An 18,275-nucleotide genomic window follows, 5' to 3' on the forward strand; every position below is an offset into this window, starting at 1 on the left:
ATTTCCTTTGAAATATTATTCTTTCTTAAGATGTTACCTTGGGAAGTTGAATCTTTTCCAATGCATTCGAGTTTCCCCAGATTGCAGGTGCTACGATATAAGAACAGGATATCATCAATCACAGAATTCACATATCTCACCGGTGGGGGGGTCTCAAAGAGGGCACAGAGTTACAAGGGGCCAGCCATTTAAAACTGAGAGAGTGGTGAAGCTGTGGAAATTTCTGCCCTGGTGCGTGGTGGAAGCTGGATCATTAGAGGTACTTAAAGTGGAGGTGGATAAATATTTGATAGAACAAGGAAGAGAGGGGGGATGGAGAACTGGCACAGAAGAGGAGTTGAGGCCCGCATATATCAGCCATGATCATACTGAACGGCTGTTGTAAGACAAGTTCGTAAGGTCTTAAAGGGCAAGAACTCTGGAGTCTTTGGAGTTAAAATGATTTATTCGCAAAGACAAACGTGGGACCGGATGAACGGGAACAGATGCACACTTACACACACGCACACGGGTGATCGTGAACATGAGGGAAATCACAACAAGGGTGAGATGCACACACACACACACACACACACACACACACACACACACACACACACACAACAAACTGGTTACAAATGATCAAGGAAGAAACAATACAATGCCTGACCCCTTAACATCAGTGTAAGCATCGGCTCTACGCTACCGGGAATCTACTTAGGATGCTCCTATCCCTTGTGGAAGTGCACACTCTTACCAGTGGTCTCTTCAGTGTTGTTTCACAATTCCTGGAGCAATCAAAAGAGAGCGAGCCACGCACATGTGGTATTCCTTATAGTGCTGGAGGGCTGGGTGGTCCAGCCCAGGTAATTCAAACAAGCCAATAGCTCAGGGTCAGGTACAAAGGCGTTTATAAAGGCCAATGGTCAAGTGTGTGAGCTAATGGGTGGGTGGAGCCAGACCTTGACTGACAGTGGTGTGGCTTTCAACCAAGTGGTCAATGGTGTCACGTGACAGCCATGACACCTCACAGTACAACGGCAGAGCAGGCTCGTGTGGCCTACTCCCTGCTCCTGTTTTCTTGTTATAGAGTCATAGGACAGGAGGGCCATACAGCACAGAAACAGGCCCTTCGGCCCAACTGGTCCATGCCGACCAAGATTCCCATCTAAGCTGTCGTCCCATTTGCCCATGTTTGAATATCCCTCTAAACCTTTCCGACCCATGGACCTGTCCAAGTACTTTTCAATGTTGTTAACATACCTGCCTCAACCACTAATTCTGGCAGCCCATTCCACATGCTGATCATTAATTCTCTCCCCTCTCACCTTAAATCCATGCCCTCTAGTTCTTTATTCCACAACCCTGGGAAAAAGCCTGCGCACATTCACCCCATGATTTTATACACCTCTATATGATCACTCCTCATTCTCCTGTGCTCCAAGAAATAAAATCCTAAACTGTTCAGCCTCTTGGAGCACTTAGATAGGTACGTGGAGGGGCAGGGCTTAGAGGAATATGGGCTGAACGCACGAAATTGGGACCAGCTGGGTGGGCACCATGGTCGGCATGGACTGGTTGGGCCGAAGAGCCTGTATCCTTGCGATATTGCTCTATGACTCTCTCCACAATTCAGGCCCTCAAGTCCCAGCAACGCCCTCGCAAATCTCCTCTGCAGTCTCTCCAGCTTAATGGCATCTTTCCTATAGCAGGGTGACCAAAACTGAACACAATATTCCAAATGCAGCTTCACCAACGTCTTGTACAATTGCAACATAACATTCCAAACTTCTATACTCAGGGCCCTGACCGATGAAGTCCATTGTACCAAAAGCCTTCTTCACCAACCTGTCTACCTGCAAACCCACTTTCAGGGAACCATGTACTTGTACTCCTTGATCCCTCTGTTCTACAACACTCCCCAGGGCCCTACCAATCACTGTGAAGGTCTGACCCTCACTTGTCTTCCCAAAATAGAACACATCGCACTTATCTTTCACTCTGACAGGAACATGCAGATCTTGAACTCTTGATATGGCACTTCTAAGAGCCTCCCACTTTCCAGACATCCCTCTGCCTGCAAACAACCTACTCCAATCAACTTTTGCAAGTTCCTGTCTAATACAGTCAAAGTTTGCCTTGCCCCAGTTTGGAACTTTAACTTGTGGACCAAATCTGTCCCCTTCCATGACTAATTTAAATCTAATAGAACTATGGTCACTGGTCCCAAAAGTGCTCCTCCACTGACACCTCAGTCACTTGTCCTGCACCATTTCCCAAGAGTTGGTCGAGCTTTGCCCTCTCCCTGGTAGTGACCTCTATATATTGCCTGAGGAAACTTTCCTGAACACACTTAACAAATCCCATCCTATCTAATCCCTTAGCACTATGGCAGTCCCAGTCTATATTAGGAAAGTTAAAATCCCCTCCTATGCAGGCGCGGTAGTGTAGCAGTTAGCATAACGCTATTACACCGCCAGCCACCCGGGTTCAATTCCGGCCACTGTCTGTAGGGAGTTTGTACGTTCTCCCCCTGTCTGCGTGGGTTTCTTCTGGGTGCTCCAGTTTCCTCCCACATTCCCAAGACATATGGGTTAGGAAGTTGTGGGCATGCTATGTTGGTGCCGGAAGCGTGGCAACACTTGCGGGCTGCCCGCAGAACACTCTACGCAAAAGGTGTATTTCTCTGTGTGTTTTGATGTACATGTGACTAATAAAGATATCCCATCTCATCTCATCCCATCTCATCCCATCCCATCTCATCTCTATTATTCTTGCAACTTTCTGCAATCTCTCTGCATATTTGTTCCTCTAATTCCCATTGACTATTAGGGGGTCTACAGTGCAATCCCAACATCCCCTTCTTATTTCTCAACTCCACCCATCAAGCTTCACTGGACGACCTCCCAGTAATTTCGTTTCAGACCACTACCGTGATGTTCTCCTTGATCAGAAATGCAAATCTCCCTCCTCTCCTTCCTCCACCTCTATCCCACCTACAGCACCTGTACCCTGGAACATTTAGCTGCCAGTCCTGTCCCTCCCTTACCCATGTTTCAGTCCAACTTAACTATTCATGCCCCGAGTTCATCCGCCTTACCTGTCAGACCTCTTGCATTGAAATAAATCCAACAGTCTTTCCTTACTGCCTGTCTTGTCTACTGACCTGACTGTCATTGAATTCTGTCTCAACTTTCAGCCTGCTTCAGAAAACTAGTTAGGCCACATCTGGAGTATTGCATTCACTTCTGGTTCCCCCATTATAGGAAGGATGTGGAGGCTTTGAGGAGGGTGCAGAAGAGGTTTACCAGGATGCTGCCTGGATTAGGGGGCATGTGCTTTAAGGAGAGTTTGGACAAATTTGTTTGTTTTCTCTGGAGCGGCGGAGGCTGAGAGGAGACCTGATAGAAGTTTATAAAATTCTTAGAGGCATAAAAAGAGTAAACAGCCAGTATCTCTCTCCCAGGGTCAAAATGCCTAATACCAGAGGACATGTACTTAAGGTAAGAGGAGGAAAATTCAAAGGAGATGTTCAGGGCAAGTTTTTTTACACAGAGTGGTGGGTACCTGAAATGCGTTGCCGGGGTGGTGGTGGTGGTGGAGGCAGATACGACAGAGCTGTTTAAAAGCTCTTAGATAGGCACATGAATACGCAGAGAATTGAGGGATATGGATATTGCGCAGGCAGAAATGATCAGTTGTCATTGGCTTAATTAGTTCAGCATGACATCGTGGGCCAAAGGGCCTGTTCCTGTGCTGTACTGTTCTATGTTCTATGGATCTGAGGACATTTGTTCACTTGGTGGGAACTCTTGTACAGGTCACCCCTACTGCAGAAGAGATCCCAATGGTGTAAAACACTGAAACCCTGCCCCCTGCACCAGCTCCTCAGCCATGCATTCGTCTACCATATCCTCCTATTCTTACCCTCACTAGCATGTGGCACTGAGAGTAATCCAGGGATCACCACCCTTGAGGTCCTGCTTTTTAACCTCTTTCCTAACTCCTTATATTCACTCTGCAGGACCTCATCCCTTTTCCTACCTGTCATCTGTGCCAACGTGCACAATGACTTCTGGCTGCTCACCCTCCCCCTTGAGAATGCTCTACAGCTGCTCAGAGACATCCTTGACCCTGGCACCCAGGCGGTAACACACCATCCTGGCGTCTCATTTGCGGCCACAGTATCTCCTGTCTGCCTTCCGAACTATTGAGTCTTCAGCCTTCCCAGCTGAGCCTCAGAGCCAGTCCTGGTGCCACAAACCTGGCTGCTGCTGCTGCTTTCTCCTGACTGGTCACGCCCCCCACCACCACCTCCCAAACAGGATCCAAAACAGTATACATGTTTTCCAGGGGAACAGCCACAGTGGGACCTTGGACTCTCTGTCGAGCCCTTCTACCGTTCCTGGTGGCCACCCAACTACCTGCAGCCTGCACCCTAGGTGTGACCACCTCATCGAACCATAAAAAATGACAGCGCAAAAAACAGACCATTCAGCCCTTCTAGTCTGTGCCGAAACGTTATTCTGCGAGTCCCATTTACCTGCACCCAGTCCATAACCCTCCAGACCTCTCATGTCCATGTATCTATCTAATTTGTTCTTAAAACTTAAGAGTGAGCCCGCATTTACCACATTAGATGGCAGCTCGTTCCACACTCCCACCACTCTCTGGGTGAAGAAGTTCCCCCTAATGTTCCCCTAAACCTTTCCCCCTTCACCCTGAAGCCATGTCCTCTTGTACTTATAAACTCTCACTGAAACTCTTATCTATGACGCTCTCAGCATCCCGGATGATATTAAGTGTGTCCAGTTCCAACTCCAGCTCCTTAACACAGGTGTGTTATCATCCTCCTTGCATTCGTGAAATGATTCAGGTTAATACAAGCTCACCACATGGCATCGTCCTCATGAACGACCTCTCCCGCTGGCACGACTGACCCCCTGTAGTAGCAAGGGCAGCTGGAGGCCTCCACACATTTCCCAGTGTCATCCATGTAGGTTCCCTCGGCACAACCACATCCGTCCACCAGCTCAAAGCCAACCTCACATGTTTTATCTGGTGTGGCCAGTGATTGGCAGGTACGGTGGCAGCTGGTCATATTGTAGCTGTAGACAAGTGTCTTTGGGCAATTGGTGTATTTTGCTGCAAAATCACAAAACACAATTTGAGGAACTCCCAGAACCGAAATTGAAACTACAAATCAATACTTCTTTTAAAAAAATCATTTTTATGTCAATTATGAACACCTTTGTTCTGAAGAGCTAGTTATTCACCAGTTTGAGCTACGGAGACAGAAATGGGAGAGAGAAGATGCAGAGCCCAGGGAACCTGAGGCCCTGGGTGCTCCCCACTTTTCACGGTTAAAATTTGAAGGCTTCTTTAGTCAGACTCTCACCTGCAAACCAGCCTGACCTCTAGTTTGGCAAGATGCATTCTGAAGCAGATCACAGGGTCAGGCAGGTCTGCTCCCTGACCCCAGGAGGGATTAGGTGTAATTAGCTCGGTTAGTTCAGCACAACATTGTGGGCCGAAGGGCCTGTTCCTGTACTGATCTATGTTCCAGGAATTTATATATTATTGAAGATGGAGATTGATGCTGAATGTGAGATAGTGAGGCTGCATTGAATGAGAAAGAGGCTCAGGGTAAGTGCAAGAGCTTTGGTCAAGTTGATGCAGCTGAGGGTGGTCAACCACCTCAAGGGGCATCGATGGTATTGAGTCGAAGAGAGCAGCGGATGAGGTGGTGCAGAGTCAAGTCCAGAGGCAACAAAGATGTGGATGAAAGTTACAACAGCTATAAAGGTGTGGAGACTGAGCACAAAGGGTCAATAGTTGTGAGGGTGCAGAGACATGTCAAAAGCTCAGCAGTGGCTCAAACCATCTGATTTAGTCTCAGATAGCTGCTAGCGATGAAATTGGTGGCTGGGAAACAGAGTCTATGACTGGACCAGAGTCTTGTCTCCCGGTCACTTTTATTGCCTGTCGTTGAGTTTCTTGTGCACAAGAGGGATCAAGTCTGCATTATATGTAAAAGGGCAAATGCTTAACTCTGCAAATCTGATGTCGAGGTGATAAATTTAGTTAATGTACGAATACTTACAGCACACATTAGCTCTCCAGTTGGTGATGACAATACCCTTGGCTGCACAAGCCTGAACGTATGAGGAGAGGGCAGCGCACATACAGTCCTCACTCTTCTCACAGTTACAGCTGTCATATTTACATTGCTGCAAAACAGAAACACTTTGTCATCAAACACACATTAAAAATCTGAGCCAAGAAAAAAAATACTTCAAACAGATCACTCAGTACAGGGTGGCATAGTGACACAGCTGCAGAGACCTGGGTTCAACCCTGATCTCCGGTGCTGTCTGTGTGGAGTTTGCATGTTCTCTCTGTGACCATGTGGGTTTTTCCCGGGTGTTCTAGATTCCCCCCTCATCCCAGAAATGTTCTGATTGTGAGGCTACTGTAAAATTGTCCCTGGTGAAGGTGGGTGGCGGGGCAACAGAAGAGCAGGGAGGTTATGGTACAATGAGAGAAAACATTGGGTCGGCCACAGCTGAAGGATTGCGTGCAGTTCTGGTTGCCACACTGGAGATGGTGCAGGGGAGATACACCAGATGTCACCTGGGATGCAGCATTTCAGTTATGAGAAGATAGTAGAGAGGCTGGGTTTGTTTTTCTTGGAGTGAAGGAGGCTGAGGGGGGACCTGACAGAGGTATACAAAATTATGAGGAGTATTGATAGGGTAGATGGCAAGAGATTTTTCCTCATAACAGTGGCATCTAACACCAGAGGACAAAGATTTCAGGTAAAGGGTAAGAGGTTCAGAGAGGATTTGAAAAATAACTTTTTCATCCAGAAGGTGGTTGGAATCTGGAATGCATGGCCTGAGAAGTTCTCTCACAATATTTCAGAACTATCTAGTAGTCCATGTAAACAATGTCCACCACCCTGCCCTCGTCAACCCTCCTGGTCAGCCCCTCAAAAAAATTCAGTCAACCTACGGTGAAGTGGGGATGTGGTATTGATGGACTAGTTCTGAGTGAGTATGGTGTGAAAATATGAGCAATAATATGAACATAGAATAGAACATGACAATTAAGACCTTGTGCATTAAAGAACTGAGTTGGGAGTACACCAAGTAGCATTTAACTGAGTATGATGTTCAGGTGTCCTGGTTAAAACTGAAGTAAATAGGTACAAAAGTGAAAACTCTCCACTGGCTGGAGTCATACCCTACGTGAAAGAAGTTGTTGAGACTGTTGAAAGTAAACTCTTTTAGCCACAGGACATCACTGCTTGAGTTCCTGCAGGCAGCGTCCTCGGCCCACCCAGCTTCCGTTACTTCGTCAATGATTTTCCTTTCACCAGAAGGTCGGAAGTGGGATGTGCTCTGATGACTGCATGATATTCAGTTCCATTTGCGACTTGTCAGCAAATGAATCTGTCTAGGCCTGTGTGCATGGACAATACTCTGACGTGGCAAGAAATATTTGGTCCATTGACTAGACGCTAAAATGGCCCAGCCATATAAGAACTCTCCCATCAAGAGCAGATCAGAACTTGGGTGTCTACACAGGCAATCTTATCCCAAAACCTCCTCCCCTCCCCAAAACCTTTTCACCATCCGAACACAGGCAGGAGTATCTTGGAATCCTTGCCTTCACAAAAATGTTGCCACCATCCAGGACAAAGCAGCCCACTTGATTGGCACCTCACCTACCAGCCTAAACATTCACGCCCTTGACCGCTGGTGTGCATTGGCTGCTGTGGGTATCTACAAAATGCACTGGCATTACACACCCAAGCGTCTCCCAACACCTCAAAAAACACTACCTCTTGGCATAAGGGAAGCACATTAGAACATCACCATCTGCAGGGTCCACTCAATGTTCCGTACCACCCTGACTGGGAAATATATCTCTATTGCTGCTTTGTCACTGGGTCTAAATCCTGGAACTCCCCACCCAACCGGACTTTATCAAAAGAACTGCAGCAGTTGAAGACGGTTCACTGCTTCACCTCAAGTTGAGTGAGGGGCAATAATAAATGCTGATCTCAGCAGTGAAGCCAATACCAACAAATGAAGTCTCAAATTCCTGCAGGTTTTTTTATTATTTACCTGGTCTTATATACTAATGCAATCTTGAGATTTTGAAATGAAAGGTGCACTTTATCCTGATGCAGCTACAGTGGCTGTGTCTTTTACACCATAAGAACGCAAGCAGTTACAGTTTTGTACCTGATAGTAGACGCTGGGCTCAATCTGTGAATGGCACGGGGCAAATGGAGAGTCATCAGCCAGCAGCAGTCCACACCAATGTTTGGCATATTTTGCTATTTAAAAATAAGAAAAAAAACAGATATTTTTTTTATGAAGGCAACTTTATAACTGATTAATTTGCTATAGAACTAACATCTTCACAAGCTTCTCTTTAAATTTTCTGAGGCAGAAATAGTGTAATTGAAATAGTGGGTAAATATTAACCTTGTGTTCATCTTTCTGATCTCAAAAATGGACAAACTGTGGCAGAATTTTGAAGCCTTTTCTCAGGCTACCCACAGACACTTCCATTCAAAGATAGATATCTGAACATTGTTAATCACTCATGATCACAAGACAAGGGAGCAGAAGTAGGCCATTCGGCCCATCGAGTCTGCTCCAAGGAAAAGGGAACAAAGAAAAAGAAATGAGAAATTTGGGGGGGGGCAGGTGAAAAAAAAACTATTCTAACCCCAATTTCCGGCCTTATCCCCATACCCCTTGATACCCCGACTATTTAGATACCTATCTATCTCCTCCTTAAACGCCTCCAATGATCTGGCCTCCACTGCTGTACCTGGCAAGGAATTCCACAAATTCACCACCCTCTGGCTAAAGAAATTTCTCCTCATCTCTGTTTTAAAACTGTATCCTCTAATTCTAAGATTGTGCCCTCTGGTCCTGGACTCACCCACCATCTACTCTGTCTAGTCCTTTCAACATTTTAAATGTCTCTATGAGGTCCCCTCTCATTCTTCTGTACTCCAGTGAGTACAGTCCAAGAGCCGACAAACGTTCATCATACGTAAGCCCTTTCATCCCGGGAATCATCCTCGTCAATCTCCTCTGAACCCTCTCCAACATCAGCACATCCTTCCTAAGATATGGGGCCCAAAACTGTGCACAGTATTCCAAATGAGGCCTCACTAGTGCCCCGCAGAGCCTCATCAACACCTCCCTACTTTTATACACTATACCTCTCAAAATGAATGCCAACATAGCATTTGCTTTCTTTACCACCGATCCGACCTGGTGGCTAACCTTTAAGGTATCTTGCCCGAGTACCCCCAAGTCCCTTTGTACTTCTGTGCTTTGAATTTTCTCTCCTCCTAGATAATAATCTGCCTGTTTATTTCTGTTTCTGAAGTGTACAACTGCACATTTCTCAACATTGAATCTCATCTGCCATTTACTTGCCCAATCCCCTAAACTATCTAGGTCTCTCTGCAACCTTCCTGTCTCCTCAATACTCCCTACGCCTCCACCTATCTTGGAGTCATCCGCAAACTTAGCCACAAAACCATCTACTCCATCATCCAAATCATTAATGTACAAGGTAAAAAGAAGCGGCCCCAACACTGACCCCTGCGGGACACCACCAGTAACGGGTAGCCAACCAGAACAAGATCCTTTTATTCCCACCCTTTGCTTCCTGCCAACCAGCCAATGCTCCACCCATTCTGTTATCCTACCTGTAATTCCATGACCTCTCATCTTATTAATCAGTCTTTTACGTGGCACCTTGTCGAAGGCCTTTTGAAAATCTAAATACATAACATCTACCGCCTCTCCCTTATCTACCCTACCTGTGATTTCTTCAAAAAGCTCCAATAGGTTGGTCAGGCAGGATCTTCCCTTCACAAAACCATGTTGGCTAGGACCTATCTTGCCTTGCACCTCTAAGTATTCCATAACCCCATCCTTAAGGATAGATTCCAATAACTTTCCCACCACTGACGTCAGACTAATAGGTCTGTAGTTTCCTTTATGCTGCCTCCCACTTTTCTTATATAGCGGAACTACATTTGCGACCCTCCAGTCCTCTGGAACCATGCCGGAGTCTATCGATTCCTGGAAAATCATCACCAGTGCCTCCGCTATCTCTAAAGCCACCTCCTTCAGAACCCGGGGATGCACCTCATCTGGTCGGGGAGACTTATCAGTCTTTAGCCCATTCAGTTTTCCTAGCACCTTCTCTCTAGTAATCTGAACTGAACTCAGTTCCATTCCGTTAGACTCCTGACTAACCGGTATATTGCTGATGTCCTCCACAGTGAAGACTGATGCAAAATACTCATTTAGTTCTTCTGCCATTTCTTTATCATCTACTATAATTTCTCCCGCACCATTATCAATTGGCCCTATATCAACCCGTGTCTGTCTTTTACTCCTTATATATTTAAAAAAACTCTTAGTATCCTTTCGAATGTTATCCGCCAACTTCCTTTCATAATTCATCTTTTCTTTCCTAATGACCTTCTTAGTTTCTTTCTGCAGGTTTTTAAAAATTTCCCAGTCTTCCGTTTTCCCACTAATTTTTGCCGCCTTGTATGCCCTCCCTTTTGCTTTTATTTTAGCCTTCACCTCTCTCGTTATCCACATCTGTGCTTTTCTTCCATTCAAAACCTTCTTTTTTCTTGGAATATATCTATCCTGCATTTTCCTTATTTCTTGTAGAAATTCCTTCCATTTCTCCTCCGCCGTCCCTCCAGCTCGTTTACTCTTCCAATCAATTTGGGCCAACTCCTCTCTCATACCACTGTAATTTCCTTTGTTCCACTGAAATATCGATACACCAGTTATCAGCTTCTCCTTCTCAAATTTGAAACTGAACTCAATCATATTGTGATCACTGGTTCCCAGTGGTTCCTTTACCTTTAGTTCCCTAATCACCTCCGGTTCGTTACACAGCACCCAATCCAAAACAGCCGATCCCCTGGTGGGCTCATCAACAAGTTGCTCCAAAAAACCATCCCATAGACATTCCACAAACTCACTCTCCTGAGATCTACTGCCTTGCTGGATTTCCCAGTCCACCTTCATGTTAAAATCCCCCATAATTATCTTCACATTGTCACTCTGGCATGCTTTTTCTATCTCAAACTGCAACTTATCGTCCACTTCCTGACTGCTATTAGGGGGCCTATATATAACTGCTACTATTGTCCTTTTACCCTTGCTATTTCTTAGCTCCACCCATAAGGATTCCGCCTCTTCTGACCCAATGTCCTTCCTTTCTATTGATTTTATATCACTACTAACCATCATGGCCACACCTCCCCCTCTGCCTGCCCGTACACTGTGTACCCCTGGATGTTGGGTTCCCAGTCACGTCCGTCATCAAGCCATGACTGCCTCTTAATGAAATGTGGTCTTTTTTATCACCTGCCAGGTAGACACTGCTGTCATGTTGACATCAGGTGCCAGGATTATGACAGCAAGCATAGATATTTAAGAGGCAGCCTTGCAGGTTTCCATCAAGGTTACACTATGGGGCATCATGGGTTGCTTTAAAATGAAAGCATTTTATCATTGGAAACAGGTATGACTCTTTAAACTTAGTGAAGGTAAAGATGATCACAGTGGAACATGTTAAAACTGATATTTACAAACAGAAACATCCATGTCTCCATGTGCCAATCACAATGCCCTCTGCTTTGGGAAATACTGCCTTTTTAGGTCATTCACAGGGTTAGGTGATGCTTTACGCAAGAAGTGTACAGATTAATTTATGTTGTTGATGGTGTGTGTGGGGATTGAAGGAAATTATTTTTGGACGGAAGACTTGATCTCGGTTGGAGATCAACTTGCAACAGTTTATTTCAGTGTTTACTTGGTATAACTACAGTCTCTTCATACACTGCTTAGTGTATGAAGATTAATCAGTATTAATCAGTATACCTCTATCATACTGAGATTAATCAGTATTAATCTCATGCATGTAAGAACTTAATGCTACAATGTATTTCATAAATGTTCTTGCCTACTGCTGACTACTCATTCAACTGATGCACATTGAGTCTTGATATCCATGTCACATTCCCCCTTGCTAGGTTTATTCCCGATGATCTCCAGAAATAAAAAGTACTATTGTAGCAAGATATTGAATAAACTTATATGCTGTATTATTTAATTAACTGTATCTCCCTGCTTACTTTTTAAGTCTGACTGGCTATGATTTGAATCTTTTGGGTTCAGTACCGAAAGGAAACCATGTCAGCTTACCATTTTCAACACTGAGGGAACATGGATTTTCATGAATATCTTTTTGGTTGGGGCAGCTGGCTTTAGTCTTCCAGGTGTTTGCAAACGCAGCAGGTGTTCCTTCCACAAGACCACTGGCTATTTTAAACTCATCATTAAGTACGTTGTTGAAGTTTCCACAAAGACCTAAATAAATAACAAGGAAATTGAACAGTGCTTGATCATCACTGAAAATAATGAAGCATCGGTATCCAATACAACGGCTCAATAGCAAAGATACAAGAAGATTGCAACTGACCACACATCCGGTTCTTGAAGACAGGATCCAGACTGATGTAGAGTTGCATTAGGGGCACTAATTGAATCTGCAGCTGCAGTCCGAAGGGAGTGTGAAGAATAATGTAAAAATTTGAGGGCTTGAAGATAGTGATATTAGCTGTGAAAACAGGACGAGAAGTTATCTACTGAGGGACAGAAATAAATAGCAGGATGATGAAAAGATGCTACCAGAAATACTTATAAACAACATTAATTTTGAGTTTAATTTAAAAATTATTACTAAATAATACTGATAAGGTTTTGTTCTTCACAGTATATCGACCTGGACAGATTTAACATTCTTTTGTGCGGTGTGCATATTACCATGAAACATAGAACAACACGGCACAATACAGGCCCTTCGGCCCACCATGTTGTTCCTACCTTTAAACCTCGCCTAAGACTATCTAACCCCTTCCTCCCACATATCCCTCTAACTTAAATTCCTCCATATGCTTATCTAACAATCTCTTGAATTTGACCAATGTACCTCCCTCCACCAGGCAGCGCATTCCATGCCCCAACCACTCTCTGGGTAAAAAAAAAACCTCCCTCTGATATCTCCCTTGAACTTCCCACCCATTACTTTAAAGCCATGCCCTCTTGTATTGAGCATTGGTGCCCTGGGAAAGAGGCACTGGCTGTCCACTCTATCTATTCCTCTTAATATTTTGTATACCTCTATCATGTCTCCCCTCAACCTCCTTCTCTCCAAAGAGTAAAGCCCTAGCTCCCTTAGTCTCTCCTCATAATCCATACTCTCCAAACCAGGCAGCATCCTGGTAAATCTCCTCTGTACCCTTTCCAACGCTTCCACATCCTTCCTATAATGAGACGATCAGAACTGGACAGAGTACTCTAAGTGTGGTCTAACCAGAGTTTTGTAGAGCTGCATCATTACCTCGCGGCTCTTAAACTCGATCCCATGACTTATGAAAGCTAACATCCCAAAAGCTTTCTTAACTACCCTATCCACCTGTGTGGCAACTTTCAAGGATCTGTGGATATGAACCCTCAGATCCCTCTGCTCTTCCACTCTACCCAGGATCCTGCCATTAACCCTTGTACTCCACTTTGGAGTTTGTCCTTCCAAAGTGTACCACCTCACACTTCTCTGGATTGAACTCCATCTGCCACTTCTCAGCCCAGCTCTGCATCCTATCAATATCCCTCTGCAATCTTCGACAGTCTTCCACCCAAACCACAACACCACCAAGCTTTGTGTCACCTGCAAAATTGTTAACCCACCCTTCCACCCCCCATCCAAGTCATTAATAAATATCATGAAAAGTTGAGGATATATATTGGATATATGAATTTCACATCATTTAACTGCTTCAAGTCAAGCTTGAACTGTCAGCACAATAGTGAGAGTCATGGAGTCACAGAGGCGTACAGCATGGAAACAGGCCATTCGGCCCACCAGATCCACGCCAACCAGTGGATGTCCATCTGCACCAAACCCATCTCCTAGCAATGGGCCCAGACCCTTCTCTGTCTAAGTGATTCGTTCTTATCGAGAGACTTCTTAAATGCTATCAGGTGACCCAGCTTCCACCACTCTCTCAGGCAGTGCATTCCAGGTACTCACCTCTCTCTGGGTGAAGAATGTCTCCCCCACATCCCCTCTGAGTCTTTTCCCGCTCACCTGAATTTATATCCTCTTGTTTTGTCCACCCTGATATGGGGTAAATTTTTCTGCAGTCTACCCTACCTATACCCCTCATAACATTCTATACCTCAGTCAAGTCTCCTCTTAACCTCCTCTGCACCATCTCTCGCACCACCACAGTGTGGCACCCAGGGCTGCAGGCAGTACTCCCACTCAGGCCCACCCCAAGTTTAATGAGGTTGCAGCATAATCTCTCCAGTTTTGCATTCAACGCCCTGACGAATGAAAGCCAATATCTCATATACCTACCTACCCATGTTATCTACATGCATTGCCACCTTCAGGGATGTCTGGAGTTGTACTCCAAGGTCCCTCAGTCCCCACCATTCATGGTGTATGTCCCAGCCTCACTAGTGCTCCCAAACTGCATCACCTCACGTTTATCGGGATTGAACTCCATCTGCCATTTCTCAGCCCATTTCACCAACACATCGATATCACCCTGTACACTCCCCACCACACCATCCATGGCTCTGCCAATCTTTGTGAACCTACTGATCATTCCTCCTACATCCACGTCCAAATTATTCCCGTGCATTACAAACAGCAAGGGTCCCAGCACTGATCCCTGTGGGATTCCACTAGTCATTGACATCCAATCACTGACAACCCTCTACTATCACCCACTGTCTCCTATCACCAAGCCAATTTTGGATCCAATTTGCTAACTTGCTCTGGATCCCATGGGCCCCAAGCTTTGTGGGACCTTGTCAAAGGCCTTACTGAAGTCCATGTGAACCTCATCCACTGCACTGCCCACACCAATTCATGTTGTTACCTGCTCAAACAATTGGTCAGACAGGATGTGCCCTTGACAGAGCCATGCTGACTGTCTCTGGTTAGACCATCATTCCAAGTGATCATTGATCCAGTCCCTCAGCATTTTCTCCAGTACCTTCCCTACCACTGATGTTAGCCTCACAGGTCTGTAATTATCAGGTTTTTCCCTACCGCCCTTCTTAAAAAGGGGACCACATTTGCTGTTCCCCAACCAATAGGATGGTCACTTGTGGTCAGTGAGGATTTAAAAATTCCAGTTAAAGCACCAACAATCTCTTATCCTGCCTCCCGCAGCAGCCTGGGATAAATCTCATTCAACCCAGGGAATTATCCCTCCTTTAAATCCACTAATGCATCAAGTAGCTCCTCTTTGTTTACCGAGACTTGCACCAAACCCTCACCAAAATAAGGTTTTAACATTATAAAAAGTTCCCCCAAATTAAACATTTCCAAAGAGTATTATTAAGTAAATATCTTAGTATCTTTTAACATTGTTAGTTAAAAATCTCAGACTTTCTCAAAAATTCACATATCCAGTCTGCTTAACCTGTCCTCAAACACAATCCCAGGAATCAGACAGGTGAACATCTCTGCAGTGTTTTTATTTTAAGTATATCCTTCCTTAGGAAGGGAGACCAGATCGACAGAATCGTTCGAGTATAGTCTCATCATGGTCCAATTTAATTCGACAAGACTTCTCTAGGTCTTGCAGCAAAATTCTGCCTGCAAAAGAGGCCACCTTGCCGGACCTACATGTCAACAAATGATTCACGCACAAGGACAACCAGATCCCCCTGAATGCCAACACCCGTCAATCCCTCACCATTTAGAAGACAATCCACTTTCCTATTGTTTTGACCAAAGTGAATGATCTCACATTTTCCCACCTTATATTCTATCTATAATAATTTAATCCATTCAATTAACCCCAATACCCCCTGAGGCCTCTCTGCATCCTCCTTCAAAGCCCAACCTGGCACCCAGTTATGTATCAACAGCAAACATGGACATATTACACAAGATCTCACTGATATCGACTGGAAACAACTGGGACCCAGCACCTACACCCTCCACTTTCCTCCCCCCACCACCCCTCCACTAATCATAATCTCCCAACCCAAAAATGGCCCATGTATTCCCACTCTCTGTCCTTGACCTGTCAACGAGTCCACAGTCCAACCAGTCCTGCACATTCTAATTTTGTTTAATATCCAATGTCTTCTGAAAGTTCAAATATATCATATCAACTGGTTCCTCCCTTATCTTAGAGACACAGGAGACTGCAGATGCTAGAATCTGGAGCAAATAAACCGAGCTGTTAGAGGAAATCAGCATGTCGAGCAGCATCTGTGGAGGGAAATGGACAGTCAACGTTTTCAGGTCGAGACCCTTCACCTGGACTGATGGAGGCTCTCAATCCAAGACACCAGCTGCACCCTTTCCCTCCACCGATGCTACTCGACACACTGAGTTCGTCCAGCAGTTTGTTTTTCCCTGTCTTATCTCTTATGCTGGTTACAACCACAAAAACTTAAACAGATTTTGTCAAACATGATCTCCCTGTTATAAATCTATGTTGACTTTGCCCGATCCTATTATTGTTTTCTCAGTGTGCTGTTAACTTTTCCAGGACTTTTCCCTGTTTTTTCTGCCCCTCATTTCTTAGGGTGAGGCCACATTTATTAGCATCGAATCTGTCTGAACAGTCTGAAAATGGATGGAATTTTGACAATCCCTACAGCGGCCTCCTTCGAAACTTTGGATCAGGTCCAGGGATTTACTCATTTTCAGTTCTATTAATTTCTCCAGTAATACTTTTTTACACAAGTGTTAATTTCTCTCAGTTCCCTACTCATGCGAGATCTGAACTTACCAGTGGTTGCAGGCAATTGAGTTGAGACTCCATTGATAGAAACACTGCCACTGGGGTTGGTGGAGATGATCTGCAGGACAAAAAAGCAATGCTTACTAAATACTGTCATTTTTACAGATAATGGTTCTTCTGTGAGAACAGTAGGTGACATTCACTTACGGTTTGAGATCCATAGGCAGTCAGTGCCACTGACTTTAGGCAGGTCTCAGATTCTGTTATGCCACAGGGCTGCAGCTCTCCCAAGACTGTGAACATTGTATTTCTGCAGTCCTAAAGAAAAGTATTAGAAGAGTGAGACCTTGCCACCAGCACCCAACCGAAATAATCTGCTAGGCACACTTAGCATTCAGTTCTTTGAGCTTGCTACCATCCTGCATGCAGAACTCTGGTAGGTGTCCTTTGTCTACGTCTCACGGAGTCACAGCCCTCATACAGTCTGAAGGATATAAGGAGAACAGTTGACAGACTGCCACCAACAAACTGGTCAGTCTCGGGCACCTTCTTCCATCTGGAGAGGATCCACAGCGACCAAATAGATCCAGTCAGACAGTCACAAACCCACAACCTTTCCCTCTGCACTGCAACATATTCTCCAGCATTATTATGACAGGCCAAATTTTCTTTTATTTCCAAATTCTTTTATTTGTACGCAATGAATTCGGCATAGAAAGGATTTCTGTCATCAGTGCTTTGTGAAAATGATTTGTCAATATTTCAACCTCTGAAAAGTGACATTAGAATTTCAACATTGCACTGAAGACAAAACCAAGGTATAAACACACCAAGAATAACTCTGTCCCTCTAACATCTTGTTCAGCCAGTAATAAAACAACAGTGTTGGTGGAATCAAATTACTGAGCCTCGATCTTAATAGTTACCGAGCCACTGAAGTTCTTACCTTAGCAAGAACGTAATAGCACCTTCCATGGAATGTATAATGGCTTTCATCAAATGTGTTGATGTGAGAACCCCCCTCAATGGAGCAGACGCCAGGGCAGGGTAGATCAGTACAAGACCACTGCCCTCCATTGCAAACACTATCAGGTTGAAAAGACAGTATTAGAAATGTTATTTTCCTAAATGAAGATTAAGATATAATAATTGGTAAAAGGTAGCAGAACTGAAAATATACTGTTTAACAAAGTCTGACTCAAAGGTCAGATTAAAGATTTATTACCATTTACTGCACTTGGTGGAATAAGACTCTCCCGATGCATAAGACAACCCATTGTAGGTACAAGGACACCGTTCCTGCTGGATGCATCCGCTGTTAGAAATATCGTCAAGGACAGTATCTAAAGTCAAAAAATACTGAAGTTAGACTTGCTCAGATTAATACGATGCAGAAGTTTCCCAGCTGATTTAATGATATGGTTCTGTTATTCACAATGCACTG

At 44.7% G+C, this 18,275-nt stretch overlaps 1 protein-coding gene across 1 annotated transcript in view; it reads right to left on the bottom strand.

Moving 5' to 3' along the window:
• The window catches only part of LOC127578014 (mucin-2-like), a 166,305-nt gene that overhangs the window by 120,089 nt on the left and 27,941 nt on the right, over positions 1-18,275 (bottom strand). Inside the window, exons 7-16 of the mRNA XM_052029720.1 lie at positions 18,057-18,174; positions 17,778-17,916; positions 17,039-17,149; positions 16,880-16,949; positions 12,535-12,672; positions 12,258-12,422; positions 8,232-8,326; positions 6,083-6,209; positions 4,872-5,124; positions 38-90 (exon numbers count right to left, since the gene is read on the bottom strand). Of these exons, the coding sequence (XP_051885680.1) occupies positions 38-90; positions 4,872-5,124; positions 6,083-6,209; positions 8,232-8,326; positions 12,258-12,422; positions 12,535-12,672; positions 16,880-16,949; positions 17,039-17,149; positions 17,778-17,916; positions 18,057-18,174 (1,269 nt within the window). The remainder of the gene's footprint in view (positions 1-37; positions 91-4,871; positions 5,125-6,082; positions 6,210-8,231; positions 8,327-12,257; positions 12,423-12,534; positions 12,673-16,879; positions 16,950-17,038; positions 17,150-17,777; positions 17,917-18,056; positions 18,175-18,275) is intronic.

This window comes from Pristis pectinata, chromosome 14, assembly GCF_009764475.1.
Source record: "Pristis pectinata isolate sPriPec2 chromosome 14, sPriPec2.1.pri, whole genome shotgun sequence".
In the NCBI taxonomy this organism is placed as follows: Eukaryota; Metazoa; Chordata; class Chondrichthyes; order Rhinopristiformes; family Pristidae; genus Pristis; species Pristis pectinata.